The sequence below is a fragment of the Anomalospiza imberbis genome, chromosome 2 (assembly GCF_031753505.1).
Source record: "Anomalospiza imberbis isolate Cuckoo-Finch-1a 21T00152 chromosome 2, ASM3175350v1, whole genome shotgun sequence".
NCBI classification, from domain to species: domain Eukaryota; kingdom Metazoa; phylum Chordata; class Aves; order Passeriformes; family Viduidae; genus Anomalospiza; species Anomalospiza imberbis.
This window is the reverse complement of record NC_089682.1, coordinates 74,593,586-74,606,452: the sequence shown is the minus strand read 5'-3', so window position 1 is coordinate 74,606,452 and position 12,867 is coordinate 74,593,586. Positions and strand designations below refer to the sequence as shown.

Genomic DNA, 12,867 nt, shown 5'->3' with positions numbered 1-12,867 from the left:
AAAAAAAGGTCTTGCCTAATTATTGGGAACTATAACATCTACATGCAACTCAGTTGCAGTGACAACTCTTAAAAAAAAAAGGACTCAAGCTTCTGCAGTAGTAGGCACATCCTAGGTGGGCACATTTTACATAATAAATTGACCCTTTCTTCCATTCTACCTCTCCAAGAAAGGGCAAATGACTCCCAAGACTCTTTCCAAACCTACTTAATTTTCTAGATGATGGGAAATTGTTCTAGAGATATAGGGTATCCAACCTTGACAAAGATCAACTACTACAATTCCAGCAGCTCAACAAACAGTATTAAAAAGGATACAGGGCTACATTTTTGCATGTGAGAGAATTACAAAGTTAAGTGGTAGTTGGCAAAATAAATTGTTACTGATAATTGTAAGACCCAGCTGAAGTATCCCAAATGGTTTGAGATCAAATATCTTACTGTTAGCATGACGAGTGTTTTTCCTGTACTTGTAGAATGACTTTATCTCAGATGTCTTATAACCAAACATGCATTTGTATGGCCAAAAATCTACATTCCTGAATTCCCCAGCTGTGCAATTCTCCTCTTTCCACAAACTGCTAACTGTGTTTGAGCAGCAGAGGCACCTGCCTTACCACTTGGCTGCTTATTGAAATATAAAAGAAAAAAAAATTCTGCTATTACTGTGTCACTGTAGTTACATAAATCCTAATGCAGACATTTTTCTTTCCTCTTTGCTTCATGCTGTCTTAAAACCAGCATGCAATTTTTACTCTGAAATACGTGTGCATGCTGGCAATGTGCAGTTGTTGCACAATCTTCAGCAGAGCAATGATACCACAGTAGCTCTTTGTTAGCAAATTCCCTGTGTAAACAAACCCCGTGCACCTCACAGCCTGAAATTACAACTTTTGAAAGTGCGAACTTCATGCACATGGGAACTCTGTTCTAGAAGGCTTCAGAGTGTAGTAATTCTGTCAAAGAAAGTAGTATTTTGCTACTGTCAAAACAACGAAAATGCTATCTAGCATTTTAGTGTTCTTTATCTATATCTATTATCTATTACTAGTTTACCCTGCTGGTACTTGCCTACGATTGCCTCCTGCTCTCAAGTTGTACTTTCAAGTTGGCTTTGAAGTGGGTGATAGTGTATTTTTCCTTATACTTTTGTACAGAGTCAGAAGGAGGGGAACCTGAATTTGGAAGTGGTCTCTGGCTTGCAGCCGTGAGAAGCCAGAAGTCTTGGCAAGCAACCCAAGCAGACAGGAGAGCACTGGATGATGTCTGGGAAATAGGGATTTTGGCCTCTGACATCATCTGTGAGGTAGTCTTGCCTCATACTCATTAAGAAAATGTGAGGTCTGGGGAGTAGGACCCAGATGTTTGCAGAACAAAATGAACAAAGTGTCGTTCATGTGAGAGAATTAAGATGGGTAGGACAGCACTGCCACATGCTGAAGAGGTAGAAGAAGGCAGGTTGAATGGCAAGATTCATGGTAGGATGGGTGTTTGGGAATGACCAGTGGCTGTATCCCATATTTGCAAAGCTGGGAGTGCAACACAGGTTATTGAGGAATACACGCGTTGTTCCCCTGGTGTGCAGTGTGGGTGTTGTGTCTAGAGGTTCTGAAAGTTGAGTGAAGAAAAAGTTCACGCAGGAAAATGTGAAATATACAGCTGATACAACATAGTGAATGGAAAGGGTGTGGTACCGAGGAAACTGAGTAGGTGTGCCACAGAAACTGATCAACAAGGTGTGTTGGTTGATAAAAGGGATGTGTCATAATAGTTTGCTGCCAGCAGTTACTATTTTAGAGAAGTGACAGCAGCAAGGGATGGTGCAGCCCTGGCTACATGCTGGATATGTCAGGCACATGATGCTGTATGATGTGTGGCATGGGGGACATGTCACAGGACATAAAATGAGAGGACATAGGCTTAAACTGTGCCAGGGGAGGTTTATGCTGGACATTAGGAAGAATTTCTTCACTGAAAGTGTGATTAGATATTGGAAAGATCTGCCCAGGGAGGTGGTAGAGTCACTGCTCCTGGAGGTGTTTAAGGAAAGACTGGATGTGGCACTCAGTGTCATGATATACTGCCATGGTAGTGTTTGGTCATAGGATGGACTCGGTGATCTCAGAGGTCTTTTCCAACCAAACTGATTCTGTGGTTCTGTCACGCCTTCACCTGTCACATGAAGTACAAGGGTTCTGGCTTTGCACACCACATGCCAACAGCATCAGCAGCAGCAGTGACAAGCACAACAGGTATTCTATGTTTGCTGCATTGCCAGACAGCGCAGCTGCCTGGGCTGTGCTGGGGCCGGTCACCTGTGGCAGTGGCCGGGTGTCTGCACCCTGGAGTGGGCAATCAGGGGTGGAAGGTGGGGCTGCAGGAGAAGCCGGGTGGGCATGGCAGGACCTGGGCTGGGGTCTGCAGGGCAGCAGGGGCTGGACTGAAGCCCAGTCTGGGGCCCAGCAGAAGGGCAGGAGTGGATGTGAGGAAGAGCATGAGGAAGAGCTTTGTCAGCAGGCCGTGGGATGTGATTATGCCCCTCTACTTGGCCTTGGTGAGGCTGCATCTGAAGTGCAGCGTCCAGTCTGGGCTCCTCAGTAAGGAGAGACATGAAGCTCCTGGAGCAGGTCCTGGGGGGGAACGAGGATGATGGGGGGACTAGAGCAGCTCTCTTGCAAGAAAAGGATGAGAGAGTGGGGCCTGTTCAGCCTTGAGAAGAGAGGGGGACTTTAGCAATGTCCATAAACAATTAAAGAGGGGGATTCCAAGAGGATGGAGCTAGGCTCTACTTGATGGTGCCAACCATTACGGCATGAGGCAATGGGCAGAAACTGATGCTCTGTATGTTCCACCTGAATATGAGGAAGAACTTCTTTTCTGTGCACGTAACCAAGCACCGGAACAGACTGCTCAGAAAGGTTGTGGAGTGTCCCTCACTGGAGATATTTGAGAGCTGTCTGGACACAATCCTGTGCCGTGGGCTCTGGGATGGCTGGCAGGAGCAAGCAGATTGGACCAGATGATCTCTGTGGTCCCTTCCAATCTGACCCATTCTGTGGGAGGCCTCAGCCGTGAGACAGGAGTGGCCTCAGTCCCCTCAGCCGTGGCGCCGCCGCTCACGAGTTCAGATCGCTTCGGTCCGATCCGGCTCGGGGCGATCCGGTTCGGCCCCGTCCAGTCCGGTCCGGTTCGGCTCGGTCCGGCCCGAGGCACGCCGGCTCCGCCGCCCCCGCGCCCGCCCCGCGCGTGCCAAGCCCGGCCCGGCCGTTACGGCACCGCCGCCGCTCCGCTGTGAGGCGGCGGGAGCGAGCGCGGGAGGCGGCGGCGGGCGGGGGGCTCGGTGCAGGGAACAGCCGCGGCCTCCTCGCCTCCTCCAGCCGCGAGGAGGAGGGACACCGAGGAGGGGGGAAGGCGGGCTGGTGGTGGGGGGGACGAGCAAAGCGTCGCGTCGCGTCGCTCGCTTCCCTCTAGGACCGCGCCGCCGGCGGGGAGGAAGGGGCGCGTCTCCCCGGAGCCTTCGTCGCCCCGCGCCCTCCTTCCCAGGCCCGGTGCCGGAGGGGGTGGGGGTGGGCGCCCCGCGGGTCCCCTCAGGCTCGGCGGTGCCCGGGGCGGGTGAGACGTCGGGCTGAGCGGGCGCGAGCCCGCGGGGGTGGGGTCCGCCGTGCCCGGGGAGGGGGCGGGCGGGGGGGTGGTTGGGACCGTCCCCTCACAGCCGTCCCGCCCCGCCGCGCTGCGCCCATGGTGATTGTGCTGCATCCCCCGCGCGCGGAGCGGGGCGAGCTGCCCGCGCCTCCCCGCCGCGCCCGCCGGGGCGCCCAGGTGGGTGGCGGAGGGGAGCGGCGGCGGCGGCCGCTCGTTGTGCGAGGGGAGAGGGGCGGGAGGGGCGGGGGAGGGCGCGCCCCCGGCCCGGGACCCGCGTTCCGCGGGCGGGTCGGTCGCGCCGCGAGCGAGGGGTGGGGGCCGCCGCCCCGCGGGCTCGCTCGGCGGCCGCGTCCCCGCACGGGTCCGTGAGGATGGGCCGTGGCTGTGGGGGCTGATCTTCACGTGATGGAGCTAGGGGGGTGTGTGACTGGCCTTGGGTCTGGCAGCAAGATCTTCCCAACTAGGTTTCCTCTCCCCTTTTGTTTTCCGGTGTTTAAAAAAGAGCTGGTGGCACATCGGTGTCTTAACTGCCTGAGATCCTACCAGGGGCTCCGTGTTCCAAGCGTGCCACTGTTAATCTTGGATTGATTCCATCATTTAAGCAAGCATCCTCTAGACATGTTATTTTGATTTGGGGTTTTTTGTGTTTTTTTTTTTTTCTTTTTTTTTTTTTTTTGTCACCGTTTATAAACCGCTGTTTATTTTCTGTGGCAGCGTGGGTTGTAATGCATGGGAGTACATGCTCCTAATGCATAGGAATACACGCTTCTGAACTGAAACGTACTTTTCTCCAGTCTCATCTGAATCCTAAGGGTTATTCTGGGGGAGAGGTTTAAAGGCTCACAAAAAAATAGGAATAGTTTTTGTACGTTTAGAAACTTAATTTCCTCATATGTTCCCCTGTAGGTATGGGTTTATCTATCCATTGAACGCACATTCTTAAGTAAAAGAACAAACTGCTTAGCTTTGTGGGTTTTTTACCCTTAAAATTGGTTTGTGTGATAGTACATTTGTGTAAAATACTTAAAGTTGCGTATTTCCCCTAATTATGTTCATGTTATCATTTTCTTTTGGCTTTGCTTACTGTTTTGAATAGCACATTTTCTTCCTTTGGGATTTAGTTTATTTCATACCTTTGTATGTTTATGTCTAATAGGGATGTTTCTTCTTTTTTCCTTTTCCTCCCTAGGTGTTGGTGACTTCAGTCATTTAGGGGTTTAGTTCTGAGGAAGTAGAGACACAAGGATTGAGTTTCTTTTACATAGAAAGCTACAGCTCTTCACCAGTACTCTTTTTACTCCTTCCCATTCTTCCCTGCTCCGTAGGGGAGAACAATTTGGGAATTATTTTAAACATTGATTTACTCCCCCTTCCCTCCCTTAGAAATCTACCTTGGTCCCAGGGGCATCCACTAGACAGTGCCTGACAGGACCAGGAGAACGTTATCACTGCTTGCTTGCTTTGGGAGCTTCAGCAGTACCCTTCCCTCCTTTGGGGTGTAGTGCAGGGAGGCATCCAGAAGGCTTCTGTGCCACCCTTTTTGGTTAGTAGAGGATCCAGGAAAAGGGGTACCTAGCAAGACACGTGACCTCCTTAAGGGAGCCAGAACTGAAGCAGCACTTGGCACGCTGAAGGAAACACCCATCTTTAGTGTCTTTTTCGTCTTCCACTCCTTCCTCACCAAATTTCTGGTAAGTCTCTTCAGCCCATTCATTCACGCAGTGCATGTTTCCCTTCCCCCACTCCAGGCGCTGGGAGAGGCATGCACAGAGACTGTGGGGTGGGGGAAGGGAGGAGGGAAAACTGGCTGTGTACACACGGATCGGGGAGGAGAGGGAGAATTTGTACCACACTGCGGGGGAACCTGGCACAGGTGGAAAAGCAGCTGATGTGGGAGGGAATGGTGTGTTTTATTTGCACACGGTCGTGCGTGTGTGTGCACACAGGGACAGTGGAGGGGCATGAAAAAGCTGAGAGCCTGTTGTAGGAAAAAAAATACCAAGACCAAAGTAGAAGGATGGCTGATACTGACCAGTATTGGAGACATGTTGCGGGGAGGAAAGAGAATGGATTATTCGGTGGTGATTGGGAAGTGGGGTGTGTGAATGAGGAATCTTGCCTTCTACTTGCAAGCATGAACACAGAGGAGGAAAGATGGGGCGTGTGGATGTCCGCCTTTCAGAGGCAGCTGTGCCTGGGAGGATTGCTCTAGCATCTTGAACATCACTCAGTGCAAAGGTGGAGACAGGGAGATGAAAGCCATCATGGGGAGTGCAGTTGCCCGTCTGCAGGGGTGGGAATGAATGGGAACAGTTAATATATTCCCATGTACTTTGGCTGTTGCAGTCTAAAAATCTCATAGGGAAAAGGAGGTGAATACTGTGATGTGCTTTCAAAGAGGTGTGCTTGGGGTTCACCTGCCTGCAGAGACTTTGAATTCTCCGATGCATGTGTAGAGGGTGGATGATAATGCAGCAGCAGTGGACAGATTGTGCTGCAGCTTTTCAATATATTATATAAAATGCATTTAAATAAATATTTAAAATTTTCAGATTCTTTAGCTTTTAAAAATGTGTTCTTTCCAAAGATTCTCGAACAGTTATGTGACAGTCTTAGAAAAACTAGTTTCTGGTATATAAAAAGGAATTTTTCTTGATGTTGGCCTTAAGCATCACCATGAAGCAGCATTGTCAGGAATGAGTTGACATATCTTGGATTTATTTTCCTAAAGATGTCAGTTCTTTTCTCTATCACCGTTCATCATCCATACATATTTCGTAACATTTTCTTCAGATGGTCATCATTCTGGTATCTTTGTGTGGAAAAAATACCGCTTTATGCTCAAAACAGCTGTGAACTGTTTTCAGACCTGCTCTCCCTATGACATAGAAAGTCTTATTTCTGGGATGTTTCAAATACTGCTCTCTTCTCATTAAGATGAGACAGAGACTTCCATGACAGTGCATGATGGATTACATGCTGGGTCATGTGCTGGACAACTGTTCATTAGCTGTTCAACTGGTCTGCTATCTAAGATTGACTTTATAATTCAGATCTGCCTTGAGGTGTCTCCTGAAGGAGATAACTTGCAAGCATCTGCCAACCATTCTTAGGTCTTCACTGTCTTGAGATGCATCCTTCCAGCCAATCTAGAAACTGCTGTAATGGTAGAGATGATTGTTTTATTGGAAGTGTGTACTCAGTTTCAAGCCTTAGCTAATTTATGATGAAAAGGAAATCAAAATGTCTTTTCCAGATTGAATAGCACTGTTCTGAAAGTGAGTATTAAGGGATAAACATTAATGGTGTTGTTAATATTACTCGTAGTGAGGCGAGTGCTTGGAGCAGTGTTTCCCCTAGTTCTCCATTTCCCATGGCAGTTGTGACTGTCAGTCTCTTGCTCATTCCTTCTCACTTCCCTGAGATTTTTATTGTCAGTATCTCAGCTGTAGGGATTAAACATGCCTAGAGGTGTGCTAAAACTGAGGTTTGGTTTTACCTCTCTATTAAACACTGAAATCTGTGGAGTTTGTGTTATCTGCACAGTGCTGTAACTGAGAGTCTGAGCCAAGCTCTAAAAAAGGGGCGATTCTGGGAGGGGCTGCTGGCAGTAACTGTTCCACTAAGGTGTTTCCCAGATCCCACCGTAGGCAGAGGGAGTGTGCTGCAACATCAGATCACAGGTCGAGCAGGTGGAACAGCTAGATCGCGTTGATCCTTGATACTATAAACATTTGGGATTCCATTCATCATTCCCATAGGGAAGACACAACCTAGACTTTTGAATTTACAGAAGCATTGAGTAGTTGCATCCTGAACAAAAAGAATACTGAACTGTTTTTTTTTGGATACTGGATACCTTTTATCTTACGCATTTATCAATAATACATAAATTAATCAGTATCTCCTAAAAATGGGTTTCTTGTTTCATGTTAAGGGGAGTACATCATGGTGAAAAAGAAACTAGTCTATTTTTCTCCTACTTCTGGGTGTTGAAGACAGGAGAAGGAGTAAATGAGCCATGGAGACCAATCTTCCATTCCTGGAGGGAGAGGGAGGTCTCTAATCTTCTCTGTGAAGAGAACACCCCCTTCAAGGCAAAAAGAGTGGTCTTCAGAGAAGATTTCCAGATCTTTCTGGACAGCTGATCTGATTGGCTGAATTACCTTTATTTCAATAAAACATATTCATATATGATGTAAAGTCAAAAAGGAGCACAGTGAGTGCTTTTGTTAGAACAGCTGCTAGAGGTGTACTGCAGATTGAAGGAATGTGGGAGGAAATAGGTTTGCATTTGCTGGGGAGGGAAGGAAGCTGCTCTGTGATTGCTGGAGTAAGGCCTGGCTTAAGCAGGATAAGGATGCCACAGCTGAAAGTTGAGGTGAGCACTCATTCCCTCCATAAATTGCAAGGATAAATTTTAGGAATACACTCAGTGTATTCCTGAAGCAGTTGTGGCAGTGTCTGCTTGGCTGGTGTGACACACAGTTTGATTTTTATCACAGACCTTTTCCTTTGATACCGCCTTTTTTCCCTCTCCCAGTCTGTTACATGCAGTTAAGTTTATGATTATTTTTTGCCTTTGACTTTCGTAAATCTGTGAAGTAGTTATTGAAAGATTGTACTTGCTTTGACTGTAGTAGCTTTGAGTGAAAAGTGTACTTGAAGTGGCCATCTTAAAGTTATTTAAACATCTGATCTTCCCCTTATATATAATATAGTTACTTTGCAATAGATGCTCTCATGGATTAGGAAGTATTCTCTGCACACCCAGCATTGTCTGAGGCTGTGTCTTTTAGATTGAAAAGGGTGGAGTTGGTTTTCAGGGAAGAATTCTGGCAGTAATGTACAACTTCAGAGCATAATGTTTTTGTGCTGACTGCAAGGCCAGCTTTCCTCCTACAAACCATTTTCTTGAGAATGTGCAAGGGATTTTTAAGATTTTTGGGTTACTAGGGTAAATTGCAAGTTTTGTTATGTGAGATTTCTTACACAATCAAAATAGATTATAAGGTGAGAGTGAAACTGATGAATATATTCTGGCTTTAGGAGCAGAATGTTAGAAAAAGAAATTCTTTTGGGTAGAAAAAAATATGGTACTGGGTTGGAGGTGAAGGATCCAAGATTTAGGACTGCTAGTTTCTGTCTCTGCTGCTGTCTTGTAGCTTATTCTAAAGTGAGCTTCTCATTCTTTACTTGCAGATTTGACATTGTTGCCTTCCTTTCTTACGATAAGATGGGAGCTTTCATATATACATTTATAAAACCATTAAGATTTTGAGCAAATGAGATGTAGTATTAGGAGAGAGATGAATAGCCATACCTAAGGCATTTTTATACACCCGCTGGTTTAATATCCTCATTGATATATATGGGTGGCCCTTCTTGACGATTTTGTAACTTCTTTCAAAAGTAGAAAATGGAGGAAAGAGAAGGATACACCTTTTTTTTTTTTCCTTCTTCAATCCTTTGCTGATTTTTAAGAAATTAAGTGCTGAAATGACAGTCAGAGAGACGTGATGGTGTATTTCAGGGGGTGGAGATGGAGCTCCGTAGTGAAGAGATTTGAGAAAAATTGAAGCAGATTGGCAAAGAAAGAAAAATTGGGAGAAAAGACTTGGTTCTTGTATTAGCGTTAGAACCAGTACTGAGGGAGAAAAAAACCTCAAACCACAAAAACCCAAACTAAAACCCCAAGCAGGCAGAAAAATCAGGATGGTTTCTGATTGATGTTTGTTTTGTCTTTTGAACGCTGAGAAAGTGTGTGCGGTGTGTTTTTCCGTGCCCTCGGCGTTCTCCCGCTGTGCTGTGGGACGCGCCCGTGCGGGCCGGGGGCAGAGCGGCGCTGCCCGGCAGGGGCGGCAGGTGGCGCTGCCGGGCCTCGCCAGCCCCTCTGCAAATGGCAGCGCTGAGGGGCAGTGCCCGCGGCCTCCGGGCTGGGCCTGCAGCGGGGGCATTCCTGCGAGAAACACCGTGTCCCGCTGCCCAGCGCAGGATGTTGTTCCAGGAAGTTCCGTGTAAACTACCGCGTCCAGACAGGCATTGTTAAGGGAGACACAAGTGGGGCAGGGTCTGATGGATGTCAGCCATTGCCAGCCCAAGCCTCCTCTTGCCCTTTTCACTTCGAGCTGCTTTGAAGAACAAAGAGGTTCTTGGAGAGATCAAAAGTACTCCTTATAACTTCCCACACCCATTTTTCTGCAGGGAGCAAACACTCTTTTTCCTGCTTTACCTTGAACATCTTGACTGCATTGAAAGGCTGGTCTGGATCTGTGATTGTCTTCCCATAGCTTCTGCCTTTTTCCAGTCTGTTAGTATGAAAAACTGTAGTCCTTGGCTTTATTGTTGCACCTCATTTACCAAACCAATGGAAAAAACCTCACAGTCTTTGTGTGTTGTTACTATGGTTCTCAATACCAGGAATAAAAATGTCCACTTATTTTCTTATTAAGAAAAAGCTGTTGTGGTAGAAAAAAAATAGTTTTTTAATGCTAGAAAAACCTAGCTGATTCTTATGGTTGTAACTAAACAATCCTTTTGTCCCAAGACCTGCTGCAGAAACTAAAATTCTTTGTAATATCAAGTGATAGCAATTATGTACGAAGGGTGGTTTTGTATTTACCTTGTCTGCTGGCAGCAGTCATTATGACTACCAGGCAAAACTCCTGTTTCTGTCTCAGAGTTCAGTTCTGCTAGGAGCTTATGTCAGTTGTATTGGTGAAAATTATGATTTTTGCATCTTTATTTTAATAGGAAAGTTTAAAGGTGGCACAGAAAACCGTTCTGTTTTTTTCCAGAATTCCTATTCCATACACCATGCTTGTCTTTCTTGAACATAAAAGAGTAGTCCATTAATGTACCTGTACCTGCTTTACAGCTTTTAAAATATTTCAGTAAAAATATATTTAGTCAAAAATTGCCCACGTCCTCTGTATTCAAAGCAAAAGGAGCAGTACCTTGCTATTATCAGTTCTAAGCCTATTGAAATTCTTCAATATAAACGTATGTTTTCTGTTCTTGGTCCTGAATTCATTAGTGCTGTTTATGTAAAAAGGTGGTTTTAAAAAATTGATTTGACGCAAGAAGTGGCTACTACTGACACTCTGGCGTTGATTTTGCAGTATTTTACATGTGTTAATACGCTGTATTCCTGACATTTTGTTGGTGCTACTTGTTCCATTGGTTTTTCCATTATTATGTGTTCTGGATACTATTTAATATATTTCTAACTATATCTCACAGCAGATGTGAAATATTTGTGAGAGCAAAACAGTCCTAAATAGTTACCTGGAAGATTCTGTGGTAATGAATTTCTGTTCTTCTGGTCTGCTTTTTTAACATAAAGAGTTTGTCACACTCTACTCTTCCATATGTGGTGGAAAGAGACAAATCAAGTCTGTCACTGGGTATTTTAGCAGTGCCTAGGAGAAGGGCAGAGGTATTTCACTTGAAGGAATTGTCCTAATAATGAAGTTGAAATTCTGGCCTTCTGATGTGGCCATTCAAATTGTTTTCAGTTACATCTTTGTGTACTTCTTGAGGAGAAAGCTGGGACGAGGACCAAGACCTAATGTCTATCATGTAACATTCATGGAATGTAAACGGATTTGTTTCTGTTGTTGGTGCTTTTGGTTGTAGAGTGGGTGTAGACATTATTTTGCTTCTTGGAGGTTGGAAGTTGCAGTCTGTTGAAACGGACTGACTTGTGCAGAGTAAGTGGGACTTAGTACAGGAGGGATCATGAAGATATGAGCCTGTGTACTCTAACAGAGTCTCACCTTCTCCACTGTCTAGCAGTTCCATTGGAAGGAGACCTTGAAGGTTGCAAGACACGTCCAAGATGTGCAGTTCAGTTGCTCCCAGGCTGTGGTTCTTAACAGACCGCCGCATCAGAGAAGATTACCCTCAGCAGGAGATCCTGAGAGCACTGAAGGCCAAGTGCTGTGAAGAAGAGCTGGATTTCCGGGCCTTGGTGATGGATGAAGTGGTGCTGACCATTGAGGATGGAAATCTTGGTGAGAATGAGCTAGGGCTGGGAGTGTGCTGAAGGGGTACTTGGAAAAAGATTGCAAAATGGAGCATCGATACTATTTAATAACAAATTTCATGTATGCCAGACTACCTACCATTTATCATCTAAATCATGTAGATGCACATAATACAGGTTTTTTTTAGAATGTATTATGTTAATCAAATATAATTGTTCAGTTTACTAATTTGCATTAGAGCCACTTTTGCCTTCCCTCTGCAGAAAAGAGAGGAGGATTGTTTCATTTTGGTGAGTCTAGAGTAAGGACTACAGGACCCCAGAATTAATAAGGAATCATGGAGCTTAATTTTTGCTTCAGTACTTGAACTTTGTGGGTCACATTTAAGAGTTTCAGAGGGACTTTCTTCTTCTGTTTGTGTTCTGGCTCCAAAATAGAAAACACTGGAAATAATCTAAAAGGAGTTTTCAATGAAAAGAACAAAGTGTCATGGAACTAGAGGTGTAACTAAAGCACGCTGCTGTACAGATGAGGAGTTATGTGAATTCCAAAAAAGAACAGTGCTGATAAAGTATGTACATCAAATAATTTGAGCCATTACTACAGTTTACAGTGTTTAAAACTAAATGGTAAGATTTCTGTTCTATTTTCCTACTAGCTTTTTTTTTCTTGTGATTAAAAATAAAAAGTAAAATGTTAAGTTGCATTAGAAATGTTAAGTAAAAGGATTATTACTTACTATCTATTACTGTAGATAGTAAGCTTATGTGATGGGAAGATACTAATACCACCAATGTCAAGCTGTGTAACACTTATAATTTATTTTTGTTTCAATGTTTTTTAATTTGGATTTCCTAAAGCAAGGAGATTGCAGTGGTTTTTTTACCTTTAACTCTTTCATTCCTCTTCCCCATTTATCAGTCAAAAAAATGTATTGCTGGAGACCCAGGGAAGAATTACATTTCTGAAAGTTGTATTAGAGCAATTCTGTGAGGGAAGAAAATATGAAAGTACCCTCAACTGTGAAGAAGAGGCTGCCATGTATACGTTGTTCTTCTTTGGGAAACCATATGTAGGAAGGGAATCATAAAGCTGACTCTGGGGAAGAACTTTGGTCAGAATTTATACCCTATTTTGGCATGAATCAATCAAGTATAAAACATATGCGTGGTAAATCCAGTATTTTTTATTCTGGTATTTCTAAAGTTCTGTTTACCTATTTTGTCTTTTAATCTGAG

General features: G+C 45.0%; 1 protein-coding gene across 11 annotated transcripts in view; it reads left to right on the top strand.

Annotated features, from left to right (window-relative positions):
- The first annotated feature begins 3,450 nt into the window (after nucleotides 1–3,450).
- Nucleotides 3,451–12,867, top strand: part of RIMKLB (ribosomal modification protein rimK like family member B) — a 50,521-nt gene continuing 41,104 nt past the window's right edge. For 5 of the 11 annotated variants that reach the window (XR_010996411.1, XR_010996410.1, XM_068181762.1 and 2 more), the window contains exons 1-3: nucleotides 3,662–3,818; nucleotides 4,831–5,332; nucleotides 11,436–11,656. Coding sequence is in view for 9 of the 11 variants with exons in the window: in XM_068181762.1 (XP_068037863.1) it covers nucleotides 11,482–11,656 (175 nt within the window). In the remaining 2 variants the exon portion in view is untranslated. Of the gene's footprint in view, nucleotides 3,612–3,661; nucleotides 3,819–4,830; nucleotides 5,333–6,193; nucleotides 6,273–9,845; nucleotides 9,956–11,435; nucleotides 11,657–12,867 lie in introns of those variants that run through there. The other 6 variants (XM_068181755.1, XM_068181759.1, XM_068181760.1 and 3 more) reach the window with 6 other exon arrangements.